This window comes from Amblyomma mixtum, chromosome 3 (genome assembly GCF_055824585.1).
Source record: "Amblyomma mixtum isolate Tamu chromosome 3, ASM5582458v1, whole genome shotgun sequence".
Classification (NCBI taxonomy): Eukaryota; Metazoa; Arthropoda; class Arachnida; order Ixodida; family Ixodidae; genus Amblyomma; species Amblyomma mixtum.
The window spans coordinates 271,779,197-271,801,044 of record NC_143014.1 but is presented as its reverse complement, the minus strand read 5'-3'; the positions used below and the strand labels follow the sequence as shown (position 1 = coordinate 271,801,044).

At 44.9% G+C, this 21,848-nt stretch overlaps 1 protein-coding gene across 2 annotated transcripts in view; it reads right to left on the bottom strand.

The window, feature by feature from the left end:
- Positions 1 to 21,332, bottom strand: part of Cad86C (Cadherin 86C) — a 47,432-nt gene extending 26,100 nt beyond the window's left edge. For both annotated transcript variants that reach the window (XR_016289678.1, XM_089577550.1), the window contains exons 1-13: positions 21,274 to 21,332; positions 19,375 to 19,520; positions 18,531 to 18,575; positions 17,997 to 18,089; positions 14,619 to 14,702; positions 13,867 to 13,992; positions 11,953 to 12,093; positions 10,439 to 10,517; positions 8,272 to 8,393; positions 4,978 to 5,178; positions 2,818 to 2,979; positions 1,103 to 1,267; positions 567 to 637 (exon numbers count right to left, since the gene is read on the bottom strand). Coding sequence is in view for 1 of the 2 variants with exons in the window: in XM_089577550.1 (XP_089433676.1) it covers positions 567 to 637; positions 1,103 to 1,267; positions 2,818 to 2,979; positions 4,978 to 5,178; positions 8,272 to 8,393; positions 10,439 to 10,517; positions 11,953 to 12,093; positions 13,867 to 13,992; positions 14,619 to 14,702; positions 17,997 to 18,089; positions 18,531 to 18,575; positions 19,375 to 19,520; positions 21,274 to 21,310 (1,472 nt within the window). In the remaining variant the exon portion in view is untranslated. The remainder of the gene's footprint in view (positions 1 to 566; positions 638 to 1,102; positions 1,268 to 2,817; positions 2,980 to 4,977; positions 5,179 to 8,271; positions 8,394 to 10,438; positions 10,518 to 11,952; positions 12,094 to 13,866; positions 13,993 to 14,618; positions 14,703 to 17,996; positions 18,090 to 18,530; positions 18,576 to 19,374; positions 19,521 to 21,273) is intronic.
- Positions 21,333 to 21,848: the final 516 nt, after the last annotated feature.

Genomic DNA, 21,848 nt, shown 5'->3' with positions numbered 1-21,848 from the left:
TCGCTGACTTTTGCGAGTTTTTCGCGCTACTGCGGGATGAGCTGCGCGATAGCCATAAAAAACATCTAATGCTTCAAAAACAAGGAGATCATTAGTGTGAAACACCTAGTGCACTCGTAAATGAGGAAGTGAAAAATTCCTGACTACACCTCAGTCAAGGCTGTTTCCGCGTTAAGGTCATGTTTTTGGCATAACTGGCTTGCCTTTGAATTCAAATGACGTATAGAACGTCATCTGTTTACGCTCCGAGAATTGATCTGTCACAGCTTATATATTCGATCGTTTCCTTTTGTAACCTTAGTACGCATAGCAGCTGGGCAAAGATGCTGATAAATAAAAGCCAAGAAACCGGTTACTGAGGCCAAAACGGCACAAAGCGACCATTTCTTCAGTTTTGTAACATGTCAGATTTCTGAAACTTTTAATTAGCCAATGACACTCTCCTTCCTAAGTAGATGATCTAGCCTCCAATATTTATGTAGATAGAAGAGCTGCGTGCTTTTGGAGTAGCGCAAGGAGATAAAACGTAGCAGTGATTGAGTAAGAACATATTAGAGAACACTTACTTTCTGGCGATCGGACCGTTCAGTGATGTGTACTTGATTGTGCCAAAGCTTCCAGTGTCCGGGTCAGTGGCCTGCGTGCATGGTAATGCAAGAGACTTATCAAAATGCATTTAAAATGCAACATACCTGAGATGTAAAGAAAGAATAGCTACCCTGTGAGCGCAAGTTTAGGCCTAATTCTTATGAATCACAGGCTCCCGTGGAAAGAAAAGCAGACGGAAGCGAAGGGAGGAAGGCGATAATGGTTAGCATCAAAATACGCTAGTATTCAATTTATTTTGAATTACGCGCGTAATATGAAAGAAGGGCCTTAGCAGGCGTGCCTACGTGTATGAGGCATGAGTGTAATGCATGATAGTGATGGCGACGAGGAACAGGACAATAAAACGCATATAACAACTGTATGCAAATGAAATTATTTATTTTGTTCCGGTGTAGCCTAAAACGAATCTGTGCAGCAAAAGTACGTCTTTCTACTCGGGTTTTCAAGACGTGCTGTTTTCGTGGCCCTCACCAGATCCGCAGAAATTACTCACAGTGACGGCAGCGATGACGGTGCCCGGCCTGGCGTCTTCGGCCACAACTACTTCGTACATGTCACTCGTGAACATGGGGGCGTGGTCGTTGGTGTCCACGATATTTACCCGCACAGCCACGGAAGACGTGAGAGGCTGAACAGCTTCCGTTTCCGCCGCCACGATCTGCAAGCAACAAGCCGTGTTGGGCAGTGCGAAAAAAAATCTTCATGAACATTCACGAATCTCCTGCTGGCATAGCGATTTATTCCAGAAACTTATGAAAGCAGTCCTAGTAAAGATGGAGAGACATGAGTAGACACCGACAAAGTGAAGTGTGCAGTTTAAATATCCTGTCATTTTGGTAGATTAACGCTGCACTATACCTGAATACTCGGTGAAATGCTAAAAATTTTGGATAGTCGTCAAACGATGTTTTTTTTTGACAGTTTTTGGAAACAAGAATTATTACTCAGGTCAGTCAGATTTATTTCACCATCAGCTGACTAATAGCGTCCGGGACAGAAAAGAACCAATTCGGGTGATTAAAGCAATACCTGTATATAGACTGCGATAGGGTGGCTGCGGCTGTTACAGGACAGGGATAAATTAATGTCAATAAGAGAAGACTGTCCTGCAGTGCATTTAAGCTGGTCGGACATGGGAATTAACACCGGTTTACAGGCCCTTCATAATAACGCATGGTAAAGTGCCCACACATTTCAACATTTAGGATCCTTTTTATAAACTAAGAAAGTATACTTCGCAATTTAGTCCTCTGCTTCAGACCAGACTGTAAGCTCTGCCCTTCACGGACTTGTTCGCTTAGTAGCTTACCATGCAAGCATGCGGACAGGCATTCACATGCACCCAATGTCTCAAAACGCGTGAAGTCAGTAAGGGGAGCGTGAGTGGACTGAGGCAGATGTTAGACGTTTACACTGGGTGTGAGAGAGACTAACTTGACTCCTCTTGTTCCAGAACACCGTATGCGGGCAGGTGCCGATTTTGTGCAGAAACATTCGGGCAACTGCTTAAAAATCAAAACATTTCGAAGCCGGTTCCCGCGGTTCTGAAAAGCATTAGTGGCTAATCTGCTACGTCACCGTATGACTAATGACTCCTGGTTTGAGTCGTTTCGGGACGTTAAAACCTCACAATTCATAAACCTGCCACTACGCCGTAACTCGCAGTCCCTATGCAGTGTTGCTTCCACCTGTAAAAATGAATCTAATTTCTACGTTTGGCTTTCGCATCATGCGTTCAAAAATCATGAAGGGCCCAAAAGACGCTTCTTGTTGATTAATCTCAAGCACAAAGCCGACGTTTTGTGAGCATACTGCTGCACCATCATTGACCGGGTTGAAGAAGGTAATGCATAAGACATATGCGGCGGAAGTGACACTTGTATTTTCTGGTGTTTGCGCAGCGTCGGTATAAACAGTATTTTATTCAATATTTCAATAATGTGTCCAAGAAAGCAGACTAGAAATTCTAATGTGATGACTAATTAAAATAAATGCTATCAAAATAATCCAGTTTACCCCCCTCCCACGCCGCAGGCCACCTCACCTCAGAAAAAAAAAGAAGAGACTCACTTCATCTTCATTTTTTTATTTGTCCAAAAGAAAAAAAACATAATACACTCACTGCATTAAGGCTTCAACACCGCAACTCATTCTTTCGCTCCTTAATTTTTCCTAGGCATAGCAGGCTAACTTTTGGACGACACTCACCATGAACTCGACATACTTCGGGTTGGCGACCTCGTAGTCCAACTTGGAAGAGTCCTGAACCAATATGGCGAAATCGGCTTCCCGCGAGGCAGATTGTGGGTGGATGGTGAAAACAGTCGCCGCCTCACCTTCCAGGTACAGCCTGAACGTGCTGTTTCTCCCCTGAAACAAAAGTGAAACGTGTAACCGCAGAAGTTGAATCGACACCTTGCGTTTTTGTTTGCTATTCCATTTCGCGCAGCACAGTCACTTGATATTTCAGGTATTAGTTGTTGGAACGTGCCGATCATGGTATTGATTGCAATGCTTTCTACGTTTTCCCGCCAGAGTGCAAAACACTCGTGCTTCCGGATAGAGTGAATACCACACTGAAAGCGCAAGGGTCTATTCTTAGATTGTGCCCGCCTTGGGGCAAAAATTGGCAGTCATGTCCGCGGTAACGCCGGAGTAGACTACTGCAGGAATGCATGGTAGTAGCTCCATGCTGTGCTGCCATGAGTGTACTATCAGCGTCAATTGAAACGCGAACAAGGCAATTGAAACAAGAACAGCACAACTCGCAGATATTATACTAGGGAGGCAAAATACATGAGCAGTTCATCTTCCCATCGAAGCCGAAAAGACCGCTCTTCTGAAATGTTAATAGCCCACGCCTGTATTTCATCTCCAGCCTCTAATATGCTTGATTTTTTGTGCTCGCGTTTCAGGCGTTTTGTTCGCGTTTCATTTGACGCTGATAGTACATCGAGCGCTGTAAGCAAAAGGCGACGAGGAAGGGGGCTTGGACCCACCCCTTTCCGCTTCATTTCAAGGTACCTTCCATAGAAGCACATTGTATTCTACTGAGGCATTCTTCTTTATGTACTGCTTCTTCTTATTCATCTTCTAAGCTCACGTGAGTAACATCGATTACCTATCCTTGAACCTATAGTCTTACATACATGTGCTTTTAAGACAATGCGGTCTTCATTGCTGTGAAGGTGCGCTTCTGCCTGGACTGTTATCCACAGCAGAGGCTTGTTATGCAGGTAAGATGTCTATATGCAGATGGGCGGACGGACAGACGGACGGACAAATGTGCGGACACGAGAAGCCGGAGACGGGACAGTCAAAATGGTTTATGGTCTATGGTGGTTTAACGTCCCAAAGCGGCTAAGGCTATGACGGAAGCCGCATTAGAGGGCCCTTGGAATTTCGACCCCCTGGGGTTCTTTAACGTCCACTGACATCGCACAGTACACGGGCCTCTTGAATTTCGCCTCCATCAAAATTCGACCTGCATCTTTCGGGTCAGCAGGCGAGCGCCATAACTACTGAGCCACCGCGGCGGCTTCAAAGTGAAAATGTAGACGTAGAATGCATTCCTGTGTTAAAAATTTACTGGAAGAATACCGAAACAGATGAGAACGCTTTACATGTTTTAGCTTGTTGACAAACACTCACAGATTAGCACGCATCGTCTGTAGATAATTAAGAAACAATGCGTTCAAGTGAAATTAAATTTAAAACATCTACATTGTGCCCTTGTACTGGCAACCATGCTTTGTAGAGCGACACTGACGCACTGAGCCTGGAATTCCATGCACGCTAGGGAGTTTTCTGGGCTTCAGATTGTAGTTTCTTAGCTCGGTGATTTGTATACAAAGAATATTCTACAACCCCGTCATCTAGCGAAACAAGGTAAATATTTGAAAGAAAGCCACTTCATGGCCCAGACCATGCTCAGCCTTTAAAATGAATTATGCATCACCAGTTCTTCACAACAGAAAGTTTCGGCGAGAGAACCTTTCTGTATGACACAATTTTTTTTTGTTAGTAAGCTACTTCTCAAAGAAGAATGGGTTTAGGAGTGGTGAAGGGGGTCATATGTATCCTTACGCTGTCGTTTCAATGATGCGCTTGTGAACGCGCTTCCCTCTTTTTGTGTGGAGAAAAAAAAAACGACGAGTAGTTGGTGTCTTATACTCAGTGTGTAGTAGCAAGCTATCCAAGTACAGCAGGAAGCAGAAATAATTCTGCGGGACCGAAACTGTGCAAAAGGCGAATAACTGCAACAATTTGGAACCGCCTTAGAACCTTGTTGGAAGCTGTGAGGTTTGATATCATGGCCATGGATTGTCGGCCCATGTCTTGCACCCGAATGCTGCTGCCTCGACCCACCTGGTCTCGGTCGTAAACCTTAGCCATCACACCAGGCGCCCACTGCACCGCCGTAGATGGGGCGCTGTGCTCGGCCACGAAGCCCAGGTACACTTCGCTGGCAAAGGCAGGCGGGTGGTTCTCGCGCGACATGAGCACCACGGCCAGCTGCGTGGAAGCCTCCAGTGCGGGGTACTCGGCTGTGCCAGAGCTCTCCCGTGCCTGCGCCACAGCAAAGCGTGGAAGATGGGTGTCATTTTTCACTCCAGATTACCCGCACCACGAGGGAGGAGTCTGTTGGCATCACGCGCATGGCAATCCACGTATAAGTGTCCTCAGACCTTCACGAAAAAGAAAAAAAGTGTCTAGAAATATTTGAGGTTCTGTTTCATTTCATTAGCTCGCCATTTAGTTTGTGTACGTTCCCATTGTTCAGTAGCTTGCTGGCGTTGGGGAGCTGCAGTTTTGAGAAATGCAACGCAGTTGCCTTTCTCACCTATCCTATTTTACAATTTCGCTGAAATATTTAACTCATTACGGATGCTGAGAGAGCGACATCACATGTTAGCAGCACTGCTGGCTCTTCCAATGAGCCCTAAAAAACTCCAAAGGTAACAGTTACTATTAAGCAACAGACCTTCAATGTGCTAGAGAGCAGCGGCATTCAAAGTTTTTAGTGACATGAAGCACTCGTGAGAAGTGAAGCGCCAGAAAGAGAACAAAGAGAACAAACAATTATATGCAGTGTCCTTGTCTCAAGAAACAGCGAGACAAATGAAAGCGTAATGCGCTAAAAACACCAGCGATAATGCTCTCAGCCAACGCTCTCAAGAGGAAACGCACCACGCTTGGCCAAAATGCAAGCTACTATACTCTGTGGAGCAGAAAATTACAAGGACTACATAAGAATGCTATACCGTTATTTTATATCTCGTCATGAAAGGGGTAGTGTGGTTGATACCGTTGCCAAAAAAGTAGGTTAGAGACTAGCTACCTTCACGGCCGAAGTTCGAAGCTCTGCTGTAAGTAACAGCTCTGATTTCAACCCAGGAAGATGTCGTACATAAAGGGATTTCAAGATTTAACGCTCTCATCGAGCGGACGTGTTAAAATGGACTACCCTGCCTGTCTGAGAGATTTCGTTACCTCCGTAATCCTGGGTAGTAGATTTAAAGGCAAAGTTCAGTTAATCACGCTACATACAAGATGTTCCAGGGAAGACTAAGTAATTCTTAAAAATAGGTTTTTTCAAGTAAAAGTACGGCTTTTTCCGCATAGTATTACCAGTGTTGGCGGGCATCGAAATACTGGTGAATCATCTGAAGTAGTAAGCTGGTTAACTTCTAATAATTAACTTTTTGACTATTACAGTTAGACGTCTAGTTGCAATTAGAGATTCTTAGTCAGTCGTTAGTAACAGCCATATCAGATTTCAGAATTTTAAAACCGCGATTACCCTTAGCTCTGTGGCTGGACAAATTTGCGTTCTTTTGATTATAGTTACGTGCACTGGAAGGGTTGCTTTGATTGTATGCTTTTCGAAAGCGCATGTATTTTGGCCCGATGTAGCCAAATTTTGTCGAGCCACAGCACCGAGAATATTCGCACTTTCTAACTAAAAAAAAAATTAATATGGCTATTGGCGACGACCGGCTATAAATTTGTAATGGCAACCAGTTGCCTAGCTGTGATGGCTAAAACTTTAATTATCAGGAATTAGTTAACGTGCTTACTACTTAAGACAATTCACCAGCTTTCAGATGTACGCCTACACTGGTAATACTATGACGCAAGGAGCCATATTTTTTTCCTATCTTTCAAAGGCTATTTTTTTAAAATTACTTAATCTTCCCTGAAACAACCTGTATAGGAGCTCTCATATACTAAGTGCTGCGATTTGGCATAACTATTAGTGACAGCTGTACGACCGCCGAGGACACTTCATTTTGTACTTATCTGTATTTACCCACCACTGTTGCTCACTACTAACTGAGAAGTCGGTGCTGGGCATGTCTTACGTCAGCGTCTGCTTGGAGACAGTGCACCTGCCGCCGGCATGACAATTCATGCAAGCGGCGCTGTATCCACTTGCGGGATTGCTATGCGCCATGATGGAAGCATTGTAACTGCCTGACGGCTTTGGACTAAAATAGTTACAGTGACAACTATCCTGTATTGCGTCGCACTACCTGTTCCTGCGTAGAGCTTCTGTTGTTTTCCCTGCGGATATGTGCGTATGGATGCTAGCCCTACTCCTTAACCACCTTACATGTGCGCGTCGATTTTGCTGCGGCACTGTCTTTCCTCTTCATGGCAGTATGGAGCAGTGATGCTTTTTCTTGTTCATTCTTCCCCGCATCGTTGTCCCTGTTTTTCACCCCTTGAAGAACAGAAGCCGTTACAATAACGCCAGCTTGCTTTCTTGCTGTTCCCTTTTTTATGTGCTTTAATACTTTTCTTATGCTTCTGAAATGTGTCAATATCTTTTTGTAGGTTTAAACAAATATTCGCTTTGATCCAGTTGCTAAGGTGCCTTAACTTGCCCGTTATAGGTGTTTATAGACGCAAGTGAGCAATCAGCATCATTATTTCAAGGGTGCAAACATTAGAATTACAGAACTGCCCAAATACAAAGTGTGAACGGCAGAAATGTGAACTTCAAAATGCGGCGGTTCTGTGCACAAACATTACTGAATGTTTACGCTATGCTGCGCCAATTGCGAAACTCAGCGGGAGTTGTGTAGGAGCAGCCGCCTGTTCGTGACTCCTTCGTTCGCGACATTCTCGTTGCTGTGTTTCCCGCTGCACACGTACATCGAGCTGTTATCAGCGTCGAGAATACTTTCGTCCAGCAGCCCGCAGCGCTGCATCAGTTCGAGTCTTTCGCAAGGCCTCCCGGATCCGAACGCGCAGGGCAGCCGTGCCGTAAGACCCACCTTCGGTATGCGGCGAGGCTAACTGACGCTGCGAACTGTCCTCGTCGCGTAGTTTCCGCTACGTGATACCTCATCTGACGTAGAAGTTGTCACCGGCAACGTTACTAGACTGGTCACCGGCACCTACTCAACCGCGCAAAGCTGTGAGTGGAGGAACCTTTGCATAATCCACGAACCGAGTTCACCGCCGACTGCGCCGCGAGCACCAGCAGTGCCATCCCTCGGGCGCGCCGCAAACCTGTATTACGCTCAGTGCGTCCATCAGCGGCGCTGCGACTGTGCTCGAGCTTCGCCTGCGTTTTCGGCTGGTGCTAACCCAGAAACAGTTGGCGCTGTAAAATTTTCAGAGTGCAGAGTTGTATGTCGCAACATGACGTACCAAGACTTTGAGAATGTACACCGCCGTGCCTCCGTACTTGTCAGCCAGCTCTGATAATGGTCGCGTCGTCTTCACCTCGCCGGTCTGCGGGTTGACGGTGAAGTGGCTTGACCAAGGGTTCTCTGCTCCCGGGTGGGGCAAAAGATGCCACTTGATATAAATGACACCACAGTGTAGGTTGGCTACGCATTCACGTTAAATATCGAACATAGTTTGGAAGATGGCAGTTGTGCCCACTTATGCGAAATGTTGAAAGCAGGTTCCGCAAGAAAACAAAACACTTAATTTCAGGCATATATCAATTGGACAGTTTAGAAATTACTACAACGATCTCTTTTTTCGTGTATCCAGTAATTTTTTCGTATATATGTGAGTTGTGGTTTGTGTTGCCCCAGACTATCTTGGAAACATAGTACTAATATTACTTGTTTTTTTCTCTCTTGTTTTCCTTTATGCCAAGTTGTTGTTTCTCACACTTATATTATACCAGTGTTCTTTACCTTTTGTTCTTGAATTATAGAAATTCGATTCGTTTTCTCTTTTTATTCTCTTGATTTTAACTGCTGCTCTTTCATATACACATTGACCACTGACAACTGTTATTGATCTCCCCCTATGTAATACCCCAACTTAGGGGCATTTTAGGGTTAATACATGATTATGACAATGAATGCTAGGCTATTAGTCCGCGCTCACGAACTTAGTCCAGAAGCATAGTCTCGAGAGCCTTATAGGTACGTAGGCACCTTTTTCTCGAATTTCACTTACGGTAAGCATGAGTGTTAGCTCAGGTAGGGCTTGCATTCAATAGAAAAGAAATGACGCTGGTCTCCAATGACATCGACATTGGGATCCCAACTGAGTGCCACTCAGATACGAAGAGGACCACGGCTTACTAATACTGCACTGTGACGGTCCACTGCATTCACTCGCACTCCCATTAACTTCTGCATCCTGGCGCAAGCGCCTAACAGAGAGCTATACATACTATAACTTGTAGCACTGTTGGCGTCCGTCGGCTGTTCGGTTCAATCAAATCATTTAACAATAAAGATGTGCGAATAGTGGTCTTTAGAAACAGAATCGAACACACAAAGCGTAGCTTTGCTGACGAATCGAATGCAAATAATGTTGCTATAACCGAATCGAATACGAACCAAACATTTTTACGAATACTTGCTCGAAAATATTCGTACAAAACAAATATAAACGTGAAAAAGTGCTAGCAGCGGTGCTGCGGTAAAGCTGGATAACCTATGGAGTTACAGCTATTGCTGTCGAAAGACGCATTACTGATCTCCACAAGGGGATACGCAGCACAAAGTCAGCACATACACTTCAGGCGGTCATATTGTATACCTACAGGAAAATAACGTTTTGCTGCTGATGACATAGCAAATAATCTAGTAGTGCTTCTCAATTGATGAGAGGAGCGAGAACTACGCCTGAGCCATGGCCTCCGAGATCTGGCAATAAAACGGGGTTCAAACCGCCTTAGCCCGGCCGCGCAGCCAAAACTTTGATTCCATGTGTGAGCAATACGAACGATGCGACTCGAATGGATCACGTCGCGGCGCTGGACCTGCCGTCCCGTGCAGGTACAGCGCGGGATATTGTGCAGCGTCGGAGCGGGCCGTGCGTTGAAACAGTCGTCGAAGAAAATTATTGCGGGACTTATTCGAACTTACTACCAAATATTGGAAAAGTATTCGAAAACTTGCAACCACATTTGATTAGTATGGAATAATTTAGAGCATGCACTTTTCGATTCGTTCGACGAATTGAACAGGAGGATATTCGATTCGCCATTCGAAAGTCCAGAAAATCTGCACACCTCTAGTTAACACGGAGGGACACAGTAAAAGAAAAACATAAAGCTCCAAGAAAGCATACAACGCAGAATAAAGCATATATGAACGATACTTTGACCAGTTGAATAAATATTTACTTAATATGTATGTATGTTTGTTTGTTTGTTTACTGCTGAAATGCCTCTTATGTGGATGATGCGGAACCGTTATGAAATGAGGATATCATTTCATAACTGTTCTGTTGTGCTGTCGCATGAAAAATACTCAACTCGTATCAATCAAAGCGGTCACTTTACCCTGTACATACCAAAACGAGACATTTTAGTAGTCTCGAACACTAGGTTTGTTGCGCATACCTTTATCGAGACGATACGTCAGGTTTCTAGCATTGCCGTAGTCACCGTCTTCGGCTGTGAGGTTCAGAACACTTGTACCCTGCGGTAAAAAAAGGGGCTTGCTTCATTACTGATGCTGCATAGACGAAATATACATCACATAATGGTATAGTATGGTATGGTACGGCACGGCACGGTACGCTACAGTACGTTAGGTACTGTACGTTACGGTACTGTATGGTATGGTATGGTATGGTATGGTATGGTATGGTATGGTATGGTATGGTATGGTATGGTATGGTATGGTATGGTATGGTATGGTGTGGCAAGGTATGATATTGCATGGAATGGTATCACACAGCACACGGGCTGTTTGCATTTGCCTCTATCGAAATGAGAACGCTGAGGCGTGGACTTGGTCCCTCGTCCTTGGGATCACCAGCCGAACGCAATAACCACTAAGAAATCGCGGCGGGTATATACCAAAGTAAAAAAGAAAGCTTTATACGCAAATAATAAATGCCATGAAAACTGAATCATAGCCGGAATGGCACGATCACCCGAATTATAGTTTTTTGACTTCATAGCAGATAAAAACAGCATGGTAGTTTGAAGGAAAAAAAGAGGCCATATTGATGATGGGAAAAACTATGTCACCGACGTCAGAAGACGAGTTGTTAAAGACACAATTAAAAATCAATGAAGATTATCGGCTTCAGAAACAAGCCAAAGGCTCTTGGTCCGCAATATTCGTTGCACTCTCCCTAGATTTTGTCTCACACTTCGTTGGCACTGAGGCAAAACCTACTGCTGGAGCAAGTAAGAAGGCGAACTTTATTCGTGCGTGAGAATTGTTCGGGTATTGTTCACGTCCAAGCCATCGGCAGATATGATAAGTCAGCATGTGATGGCCAAAGCTCCTGTCACTCACTGACCATTCCAAATCGCGGGGACTTTTGATAAGTCGGCCACCGAATTGCTGACCCCAGCTCCAGACTTCTCGAAAGCCAGCAGGCGTTCAGTCAAGGCGTCGACCTTCTGGCTACAGCCACGTACAGGGCCAGCGCTTGTGTCTGTCTCTCTGTCTCTTGTTTTCTCTCGTCCCGTTTGTCAGCGCCGAGCCACCGTGTGCATATTTCCCTGCATTTTAATTAGCTCACAGTTTGCCTCAGGCCTTAACGGCTCCATGGTGGTTTGGATTTAGGCTGCTCTGTCAGGCTTTTTTATGTTTTTTTTGTTGCACCGTATATATCCTGTGTATGCTTGCGTTTTGTGTTTACCTAAAGCCTTTCATTCAGGCTGGAACCATGTTTGTAAATAAATAAAATAAATAAAGATCATGTGTTCGAGTTGCGGAGCGCGTTATGCACGCGCATCACGTGAATTTAATAGGGGCAGGGCGTAAAAAGTTTCAGCTGCTTTGACATGTGTTTTCGAGCAATTCGGTCACTCAAATGTGCCACCGACGGAGCTTTGTTTTTCTCTAAGCCACCCTAATACTGCCCGCTGTAAACGCATGATGCAAAGTTACCCACAGGGGGCGCCGAGTCCGAGACGGTGACCATGGGGGGTACATTCTGGAATCGAGGCGGCGTGTCCGGCACGTCCTGCGCCACCACGGCCAGAGACAGCACGGCTACGTTGCGTGTGTCGTAGCGCTCGTCCGTCCACGCGTTCTGCACAAGCATGCCGCATACACACGACATGAGGCATTGCTCCCGGCTGGTCCCACAAAGGCATGGAAGATTTGCAGTAGTCGGTCAAGACATCCTTATGCCCTTGATGACGTGGCAGACATTCCACTCGCTAACTTTTCGAGTCTCGTTATGAGCTATAGGCACATGGCAAAGTAACGAAGATGCAGTGTCTCGGAGGAAATCGCTGTGCTGCTTGTAACACACATTGGCTATCTCTTCGAGTAAAAACCTCTACAAATCGGCACTAGATAACGCTAGGAATCAACTGTATTCGGGGTTGGACTGACAGGAATGCATTTTTTCGAACTAGTTTTAAACACGCACGAGTAAGGCCTACGATTCGTCGTTGCAACATTTGCTTCGCAATCTTGACATTCACTGTAGCGTGCTGGCGACGGTGAACGAGCACTTCTCGACAAATATAGAAAAAAAGACGCGAAATGCACGGCTCAAATGAACACAATAAAAATTTGGATATTCAGAGCCTATGGTGACATCTTCAGTGTCGCGGAGAGGGGCGCAAGGACGTTATACATAACCAGTTCTTGGAATATTCAAGTGGCCGTTGTACTGCTATTCTGAAGTGAATTTTCACATAGCCGGTAACAAGTTGTCGTCACTAACAATCGCTTACCATTTTTATTTTAGAAAAGACAGATACTCATGCTTGCTGCGGTGGGAGAGGTGAACTGGCATTGCGCTATTTTGTGTAGCGAATTTCATCGATGAATGTGCCTCAGTCATTCTAACGGTTCAGTCGAAAGAAATGTTCGTAAACTTAATGAAAGGTTTCGGAGGGCACCAAATATAAACAGTGAAGTTGCGTGGAATTGTAATGCTACGGATGAGTCTTGTTTAGTTTGCACTGAACAAAGACAAAATTTTTCGCGCTTCGCGACTTTAAGTTAGTACCCCAGCATTCAGTCACCCTTTGACATTGACTACAGCCAAGGAGGCATGAGTGGTGTGCTGCCCTCTCCCCTTCTTCCTCTTCTCTTCTTTTTCGGCTACTACCCCGTGGGAGAAAAAAGTTAGTCAATGCGGCCAACGAGATGAGCGAGATTAGCGAAATGAGCTTGAGGCAATTTCCCTGGAAATTGTGTTGTATGTACCGGCGCTCCTTTCGCTGTCTTCCATTTCACTCCCTTATCCTCCTCCTTGGGGTCCTTTCAACTACCCAGTCAGAGTGAGATTTACGACGCCTTCTCCTTGCCGATAAGCACCTCTAAACAAAGCGCATGAAATCAAAATTATCCGTGGCAGGAATGACTGCGTCAAAAATCTCGCGATGGGTCTGGCGTGGCCCACGAAAGTGTGCATAGGCGCCGTCGCTATCAACCGGCGTGAATGGCGTGTCCGCAAATATTTTCAGTGCTCCTGGCGCTCTATTCATAATATGAGAAAAGTTCTGACCAAAGTTATCTACCAGAATAAGGGAGTAATTGCTGATTTGCGTCTACCTTTGTGCAGCAAAGTTATCCTCTAAAGAATTTTGCCTTTCAGTGTGCTTTTGATTAACAGGTTGCTGACAAACTTTTCCGATTTCTCGAGCGGTTGGAAGGTGAAGTATCCTTCGCAAGTTGCATTATTAAAGAGTGGACTAAAGTAAAAAAAAGCGCCATTTCTTTCTTTTTCTTCCCGCCTTTGGATCATGTTACGCCGGTACCGCTCAGCAAATATTCTGAGCAGAGTGGCCTAAGCGACGCAGTCAGGGGCAGCGAAAGAGTGAGGAACAAAGTAGAGTAGCCTTACCAGTGCGATGACGTCCAGCTCGTATACCTTGCGGGTTTCGTAGTCTAGAAGCTCTATTAGTTGGATCACTGCTTTGCTTGTGCCACGTGGTCCAAATTCGTAGCGAATCTTGAACTTGTCTGAGCCCTGCGTGAAGACAAGGACGTCAGTTCTCACTCTTGTCTCCTAGTGTGGAAGGCAAGGACGAAAAAACATGGCTAGTAAAAACGAATGAAACAGAACTGAGTGGGACATGAACAAAATTAACCTGTCGTGAGGGGAAATTATAATGCAGATGTTTCTTTCGGCTAACCACCACAGCAGGCTACAGATGTTTTGGACTAAACAGTTTTTCTTGTATTGTTAATCTTGGATCGGGTACGTAGTTGCATGTCCCCGCAGTGATATAAACTTAAAGCCTTGAGGATAATGGCCAGTTGGGTACTGTCTCTGTTATAAAATTGCTTGATAGCAAGAACGGCGGCTATGCACTAACCATTTCAGGTATACATTTATGTCCTTGGATATTAAGGATGTGGACAAGCAGCCATAGCCTCCCCAGATAAAGATATTAAGTAGTAAGCTTTAACGTCATGTACCTGAATTTGCCTGTATTTTGCTTTCAGCTTTTAAGAATACGTTGATAAGTACGGAGGTGATGTTGACATGAAAGTCAACTATAAATTTTTTTTTCTTTTTGTACTCATCTTTTTCACATTGTGTGCCTTACTGAAACAACCTAATTCAGCACAGTCATAAAACAAGCGGCGTACCCTGAGTTCAAAGGTCACCGGCAAGTTGCTGTTTTCCCTCTCCCTCGCTGTCACGTATCCGATGCTGCTGTTGACCTTGGTGTTCTGAAACAAAATGAACAATCGAACGAAGGCTTATATTCAGCGGTCATACCAAACAGCGCTCGAATAAAATATGCGACAGCCTTCGGACGCCACATCATTAATTAATTTTTTTTTCTGCAACGGGCAGAAGGCGACGAAACCTCCCTATGCCAAGAGTAGAAGGAAGAAGGGGACGACGATCTCTTTCTCCTCGGCTACGCTGCTGCTCTGTCGGCTGCCGCTATCGTTGTTCAATCATAAATATCGAAACATACTCTTTCCGCAACAATACCATTCATTATTCATTCATTCATTTAACATACTATCGGTCTTATTCAATACCAAAATAGGAGTGGGTTAGTTGCAAATATACTGACACCAACAATAACCTTTGTCCATAAAAAAAATCTTGCCCATAGAAACAATAGATTAATAACATATGCCAGCTTCTGATGTAATAATCCAAGCAAGAGAAAGAATTCATCGCTGCTCCTTGAATATACAACGTGAATGGGAAGCTTATTCCAGTCTCGGGCTTTTCGGAGGAAGAATAATATTTCATGCAGTCTTTTGAAAACCTTTTCTCTTCTACATGCCTATGATTCTTATTACGAGCTTTTTGGAGAAATTGATTCTTCGATACACAGTTTTTCACCTACGAGAACTACGTTATGTACAGATGGGATGGTGATTTCGTTGATTATTTCAACCTCATCGCGTCATATCCTGAGCTAGACGTAGAAAATTGTACGCATAAATATCACGTAGTGCTGCAGTCCTATTCCAGGAAAGAAGGTAGCGAAGCCTGATGGATGGTCGAGCTTGCCCGTTGTCCTCATTACTGCGACTCATGACTTGTCCTCATGACTTGTGCTTCTTAGTGTTGTGTTCCATTTGAGGCCAAACAAATGCAAAAAAAGCACGTCACGCGGTAAGGACGCGCCAAAATGTTGCAGCTATATGTTGACAGGCATGTCTTTTCGAAACAGTGCAGTTAGGGAAGGTATGCTTGTATTACTACTTGTTCGGTTATATGACAGAACTTCCGACCAACTAGTCCGACAAGTTTTTTTGGTGCAGCAATCACGAGGTAGTACGTGGCTTCCCGTCGAGGGTTGTCAAGAAAACATACAGAATTTTTACAGTGACCGGGACAGCGCTGGTGTTATGTCAGTCTTCCGTTTTTCTTTAGACATCGCGAATAGAACGCCGAACACGTCCGCATCTCGCGCACCAGGTCTCTCCCCGCTGTGGTCCCGCAGCAAAGAATGCAATCTCGGTACCATGTCCGGATTCGGTATCACAAAAGTGTCAGCCCTCGAACGGACCTTTTATAGCTGCGCGGCGCTACAGAATGAATTTTTTAATGATTAACGCGGCCTCACGCCAGATACACTGAAGTTCACGCCCAGTTCCCGCTAACTCGCGAAACAGGAGTCTTGCCAAATGATGCTTTAATCACTTTGTTGCACAAAGTAATCACATCTGTACACAGACTGAAAAACTATGCCTACCTGCATCGTATGGGACCCCTACACAACAGAGGACGCAAAGAAACTTGAAAAAATCCAACGCCTTGCTGCTCGCTTTATCTTCAATCGGTATAAGCGACTAGACTCACTATCCGTTATGTTGAAGCTTGCTGAACTGGAGCCATTGGTAGACAGAGGAAACAAAAGACGTCTCAAATTCTTGCAGTCACTATATTTCTCCAGACTTGGTATCCGACCAGAAGACTACATCGACAAAGATCCCACGCGACCGTCACGTCATGAGCACAGCTTCTGTCTTGCGCCCATTTCTGCTCGCACCAACACATACAAATACTTATTTTTTCCACGAACAGCTTCCGAATGAAACGCTCTGCACCACAACTCCCAATTATTTCACCCTTCTTGATCGATGGGCGTCATCTCTTTGGTGTCCCCTCCCCCCTCCTGCTTGGACATGTGACATGTCCACAGTATTTCATAAATAGAAATAAATAAAAAATATCAATGTGCGAAAATAGTGTTTGCCCCCCCCCCCCCCCCCTCGCGAAAAAATAAAAAAATAACATTAAAAAAATATGAAGAGCTACCAAAGAAGACACCAAAGACATATTTACGCTTTTCGCAATCTGTCTTCAAAAGTGCCGGAAATTGCCGCTTCATTTTTTCACGCGAACTCCTTGCTGTACTGCACGTGAAAAACTCAAGCAAGTCAATCTGAACCCCATCTTCTACTTCGAATAAAACTGCTTCATATTTTGAAGCAAAAACCAGGAGACGTCTTTGGCGTACTTTTGCGCAAGACAAAATGTTCCGTGCCTTGATTAAGGCACGGCTGCCCGGGACGTTGGTTCCGCGTTTCTCCAGCATTCGATCCTATTCCGCTTCAGACTTCGAAAGACAGTTATCTTCACTGCGATAAGAACGGTCGGCAAGCTTGTTTTTGGTGCTCTTGATGCAGAGTAACGTCACACGATTCACCAAGGAAAATTCTGAACGACGATAACGACCGCACGTGTTGCGAATACTGCTCTCCGCAAGCGCCGCTGGTCTACCGGTCAGTAATGACAGGCACGATGGTAAGCATGCTATGGACGTCGGCGCCGCTGTATATTTGGTCTACCCACAGGCCAGGTTGAAATACTCATTTTAGAGAATCAATTTCAAAGATTAAGTGAATGAAATAATCTAACCTATCTAGGATCTAGAGCACAGGCGTTGGTAATCATTGTGTATTTTGCTCACTATCACTTCACAGCATCAATTTATAGCGGAATCCAGCCACTTTAATTAATTCCAATCAACCCGTTCGGCTTTTCTTGTTCCTTTTCAATTTTCTCTGAGGAGCGCTTATCTACTTTAAAATGCCAAGTCGACATTGGCGCACGACGTCATGTCGCACGCACAAGCATTCATAAAGCAGGGTACCAAGAATCGCTCGGTGCACTGTACTTGTTAGCCATGAAGTATGTATCGAGAAGCCCGCAGAGCTCGGTAAAGTGAGCGATTCTACGCGTTAGAAGCTGAATCATATAACGAATAAGTCGCATTATAACGATTATTTATAGAAGCCGAAAGATTGTTTTGGCTCCATTGTTCTCTCTATTTCGCGTAACTGCGAATACATGGCCCCTGGAAGCGCCTGAATCACCCGGTCAGGGCGGTGAATAAAAGACGTGAAGTGAAAAGGATGACGACATTACCTGGGCCTAGAGGGTGCCCCGATTGCAGCACATATGATTGCTGCATCTCTCAATAAGCGAAGCATACAAGTGTAGACCGAGAGTCTTGAAATGAATACGAGTGCTCCAGGCCATTGGCTCACCTCTGGAACTCGCAGGAGTGTGCTGTAGTCCACAAAAGGATGGGGCAGTCCGGTCCCATTGGTCACAATGATTGTCGATTCTACTTCGGTTGTCTGCAATCGCGAGAAATAGAAAAGGGTATTTAGAAGGGCACATTAAATTACTAAAATAATCCCCGCTCCAGCAGTTTCGCAAAAAAAAGAAGGCTTATAAGCAATCCATGGGCATTTTTATTCCTTAACGATGGGTGAGTTTCTACTGACGCGAATAATTCTGAGTTGAGTGTCGTTGGTGTGAAGAACGAGGTGTATAGAACAGCCGCGCGAAACCATTGCCATGTTTGGCCGCATCATCTTCTACTTGAATAGGCGTTACAAATATTGAGCCCTAGTGAACTGCTGCTCAACATAACAAGTGTAACATGATTGTTAATCACCGGTATAGTCACCGGTATTGCTATGTGGTTTGCATGTGGTTGACCTGTAGTTGAGTTCTACCTTGAGAGGTATTTTCTGTTGGATTTATTCGACCAGGGAACAAGCAGCACTACTCACCTCGACACCATCTGTGACAAATACTTGTATCGTGTATTCTTCCTCCTGCATGATGCGGTAAAGTAGGAAAAGCACAGTACAGTTAGAGCTCGCCTGGCAACGATCACATTTCTGATTATTTTATGAGAAATTCCATTGGTTCGTAGCACACTTTCATGCTCATAACATAAGCGCAACTTTTGTTCGTTGAGAAATTCCGCTATGTTGCGGTCTTCTTTGCACATATCCATCCCAAAGGTTAGCAAACAACAATGCAAGACATTCTCACCAATGATCACTGTTCGCTGACATGCTGCAGAGGAACATCACATTGCTTTCCGCAAAACGTTATTACTGAACTACCTTCCATAGATGCTGCGAATGCCAGCGCTAATTATATCTACATCTCGCCTAGCTCATCGTTGTAAAGAATTCTCGTGGAACTCCGGTTTGTAGTATCAAGCAGGCGTTCCATGCATTGTCAGTTAACAAGGATCAGCCGAAGCTTTACTGAGTGAAAGTCTGGCGAAGATGCTGTTGTGAACGTATCAATGAGTGGATGCGTCAACGTCGGCAAGGCAACGTCGGCGCTTGTTCGTCGGTCACGTGATAATGATGTCATTTCGAGTGGCTTGTACGACCAGGTTCCACTTGACATCGCACTAATAGCTAGCGCTGGTAAATGTTTCTGTTCCTGATCCGCGGTGTAAGTATAATGAAACTGTTTGTGTTCTGAGGTGGCATATGATTGCAGGCTATGACTCACCGTGGAATAACATATGCAGAGACGAAATCAAAGCGAAAAATGAATATACAGTTTGCTCAAAGCCCGCGAGGGGAAAACAAAGGCCGCTGCTCTGCGTACCGTAAGTGCTTTCTTGAGGATCACGTCCGCCTGGCTGAACTGGACAGACCGGAACTGGAACAGAGCCTTGCCCACGGCATCTTGGGCGCCGAACGTGAGCACATCCGAGTCGGCGTCGGACCCTTTTAACCTGTACACGATTGTGCCTGCGCACGCGCGGAAGGGTGGGCCGAGGAAGAATTAACGTCTCCGTGAGCGATAAGATAGCTACATTTATGCGGGTGACATGTACAACGCGAAAATACGCGCTACACCTAGCTGACACATCAGACAACGAACGAAAGAAGTCTGGCTTGTAGCCAAATGGTCATTTTGCGCTTTATCATTTCCTTCATATCACCTGCTATCGCTGGCGCTCTAACGATATTTCTGTGAAGCTACTACGATTACAAAAATCAAGAAAATTTTTGGAATTTATTTTTAAACAAACTAGGGGGGAAGGGGGGTTGTTTTGTGGAGTTTATTTTTGAAAAAAAAAGATCATATTTTTTTCGTTTATAGTACTCAAGAATTCCAATCGCTTCGGGCCTTAACCGATACCGACTTTCAGGAAGCTTTTAGGCAAATATTTATTGTGCCCAGATAACGATAAATCAGTGACAGGAATACCTCTACAGGCAGGAAAGTCGGCCACACTGGCAACCAGACTAATAGATACAGTTTGCTGCACAGTTTCTAATCAGCGACTGCAGCCTGCTCCTGTCGTTCGACAGCCCCAAACACCAAGAATGCTTTTTCAAAACTGGCGGTGCGTACGGGAAAATACGGAGCGTTTCATCTTGCGAGCATAATGATAGCAGGCATCCTCTCCAAGAGTAAAGATCCATGACAGCATACGCCCGATGAATTGAGCACGTTTTCGCAAACCGCTATCAGCGCCAGAGGTGGAACTGTCAACTCCATCGCTGTCGAGCTCCATCACTGCATGCTTGACGCGCGGGTCTGTTACTTTTTTTTTTGTGGCCATTGCCTTCAATATAATGCATGTTGCAAGTTGTGAAATGCGACCCAATAGGTTTGAGGGAGCCACGGTCTTTCCAGTGTTCAGGGGAAAAGTTATTATACTTTGACTTCCACAAATCGCTTGTCTCTTCCCAAATTCTCTAAGGAAGACAGAAAGAAAAAATAATGTACGTTGCGCAGAGTCATGCTTATACTACATACAAGAGACACCAACGTCAGAGCTCCGGCCTGTCATACCGAGCCATAATGAGGGATCATGAATGTGAGACATGGATGCTTTGCATGCACAAAAAGAACAAAGCACATGCCCTGTTGTCATTCCTCAATACTGAAGGTCAGTTTCGCTAGAAAAAAAAATATATTTCAACTGACTTTTAAAACTGGAAATTTCTCAATAAATAGTTTCACTTGCTACACAGCAACCACCGAACTGGAGTAATGATATAATTTGTAAGAAACCTATGGCGAGAGCAAAAAGAAACGTAAGAAGCAAACAGTGACTGCCATCATCCGTCTTGGTGGCTCAGTGGATAAGCGCGTTCTTTGGTTCTGAACGAGGTCGCAAGACGGAATCTCGGTCGCAGCTGGCGCTTTTCAAATAGGGTTATATGCAGAAACAACCGTGGGCTGCTCGATGTCAGGGCAAGTTAAAGAATGTCAGGTGGTCGAAATTAAACCGGAGCCCGCTAGAACAGTGTCTTTCGCCGCTAAGGTGCAGCTTCGCGACGGCAAAACCCCCATTCCACGTACCGCACCAATAGTGATTGTTATCCAGTTGCTTTCATACTACACGTATGAATCGATGCCCCCCTTTTCGCCGGGAATAATAGATGTACTGCGCCCACAGGTGTGTTGAACTGTTCATTTCGCGGCGTTTATGAGCTCGCTCCAGCGGGAACAAATACAGAATATCCGATCAAAACCTTGCGCGCTTACCTATGGGTGTCTCCTTGGGAAGCTTGAGCACTCTCATATTGTGTGAGTAGTCAATATTGGGAGCATTGCCTGAAAATGATCGAGCAAGAAACAATAGGTATAGTTATCAAACTTAGCTATTTTGGAACACTTTTTAGATTAACCCATTTCGTAAGCATGCAAGGCAACTAAACTTTTTACAGAACCTTCTTTCTATTCATTTTTATGTCATAATGCCATAATCTAGTAGATTGCAGGCGCTGTATAAGTGCACCACGCTATGACTACCAAGAACTGATTATAAAGCTTCCTGCTGGTCAGCTCCCGAAGTAGCCTTTGAAGGATGCGGCATACTCATTAGCGGGCAAATACATGTACGTCAGTCGCTCAAAACGACAACGCAGCGGGAAAGAGACTTACTTACCTTCTACATTTCCAATGTCTAGTAGTAGAAGCATGCAGAGCCACATGGCAGCCGTACATCTGCAAAAGAAAAAAGAGAGAAAGAGAAAAACAGATACGAATCCCCCTCCTTACGGGACCATTGCATGCTCTTCTTGCTTCTAATTGCTCTTGTTTGGGTACCGAGTGCACGT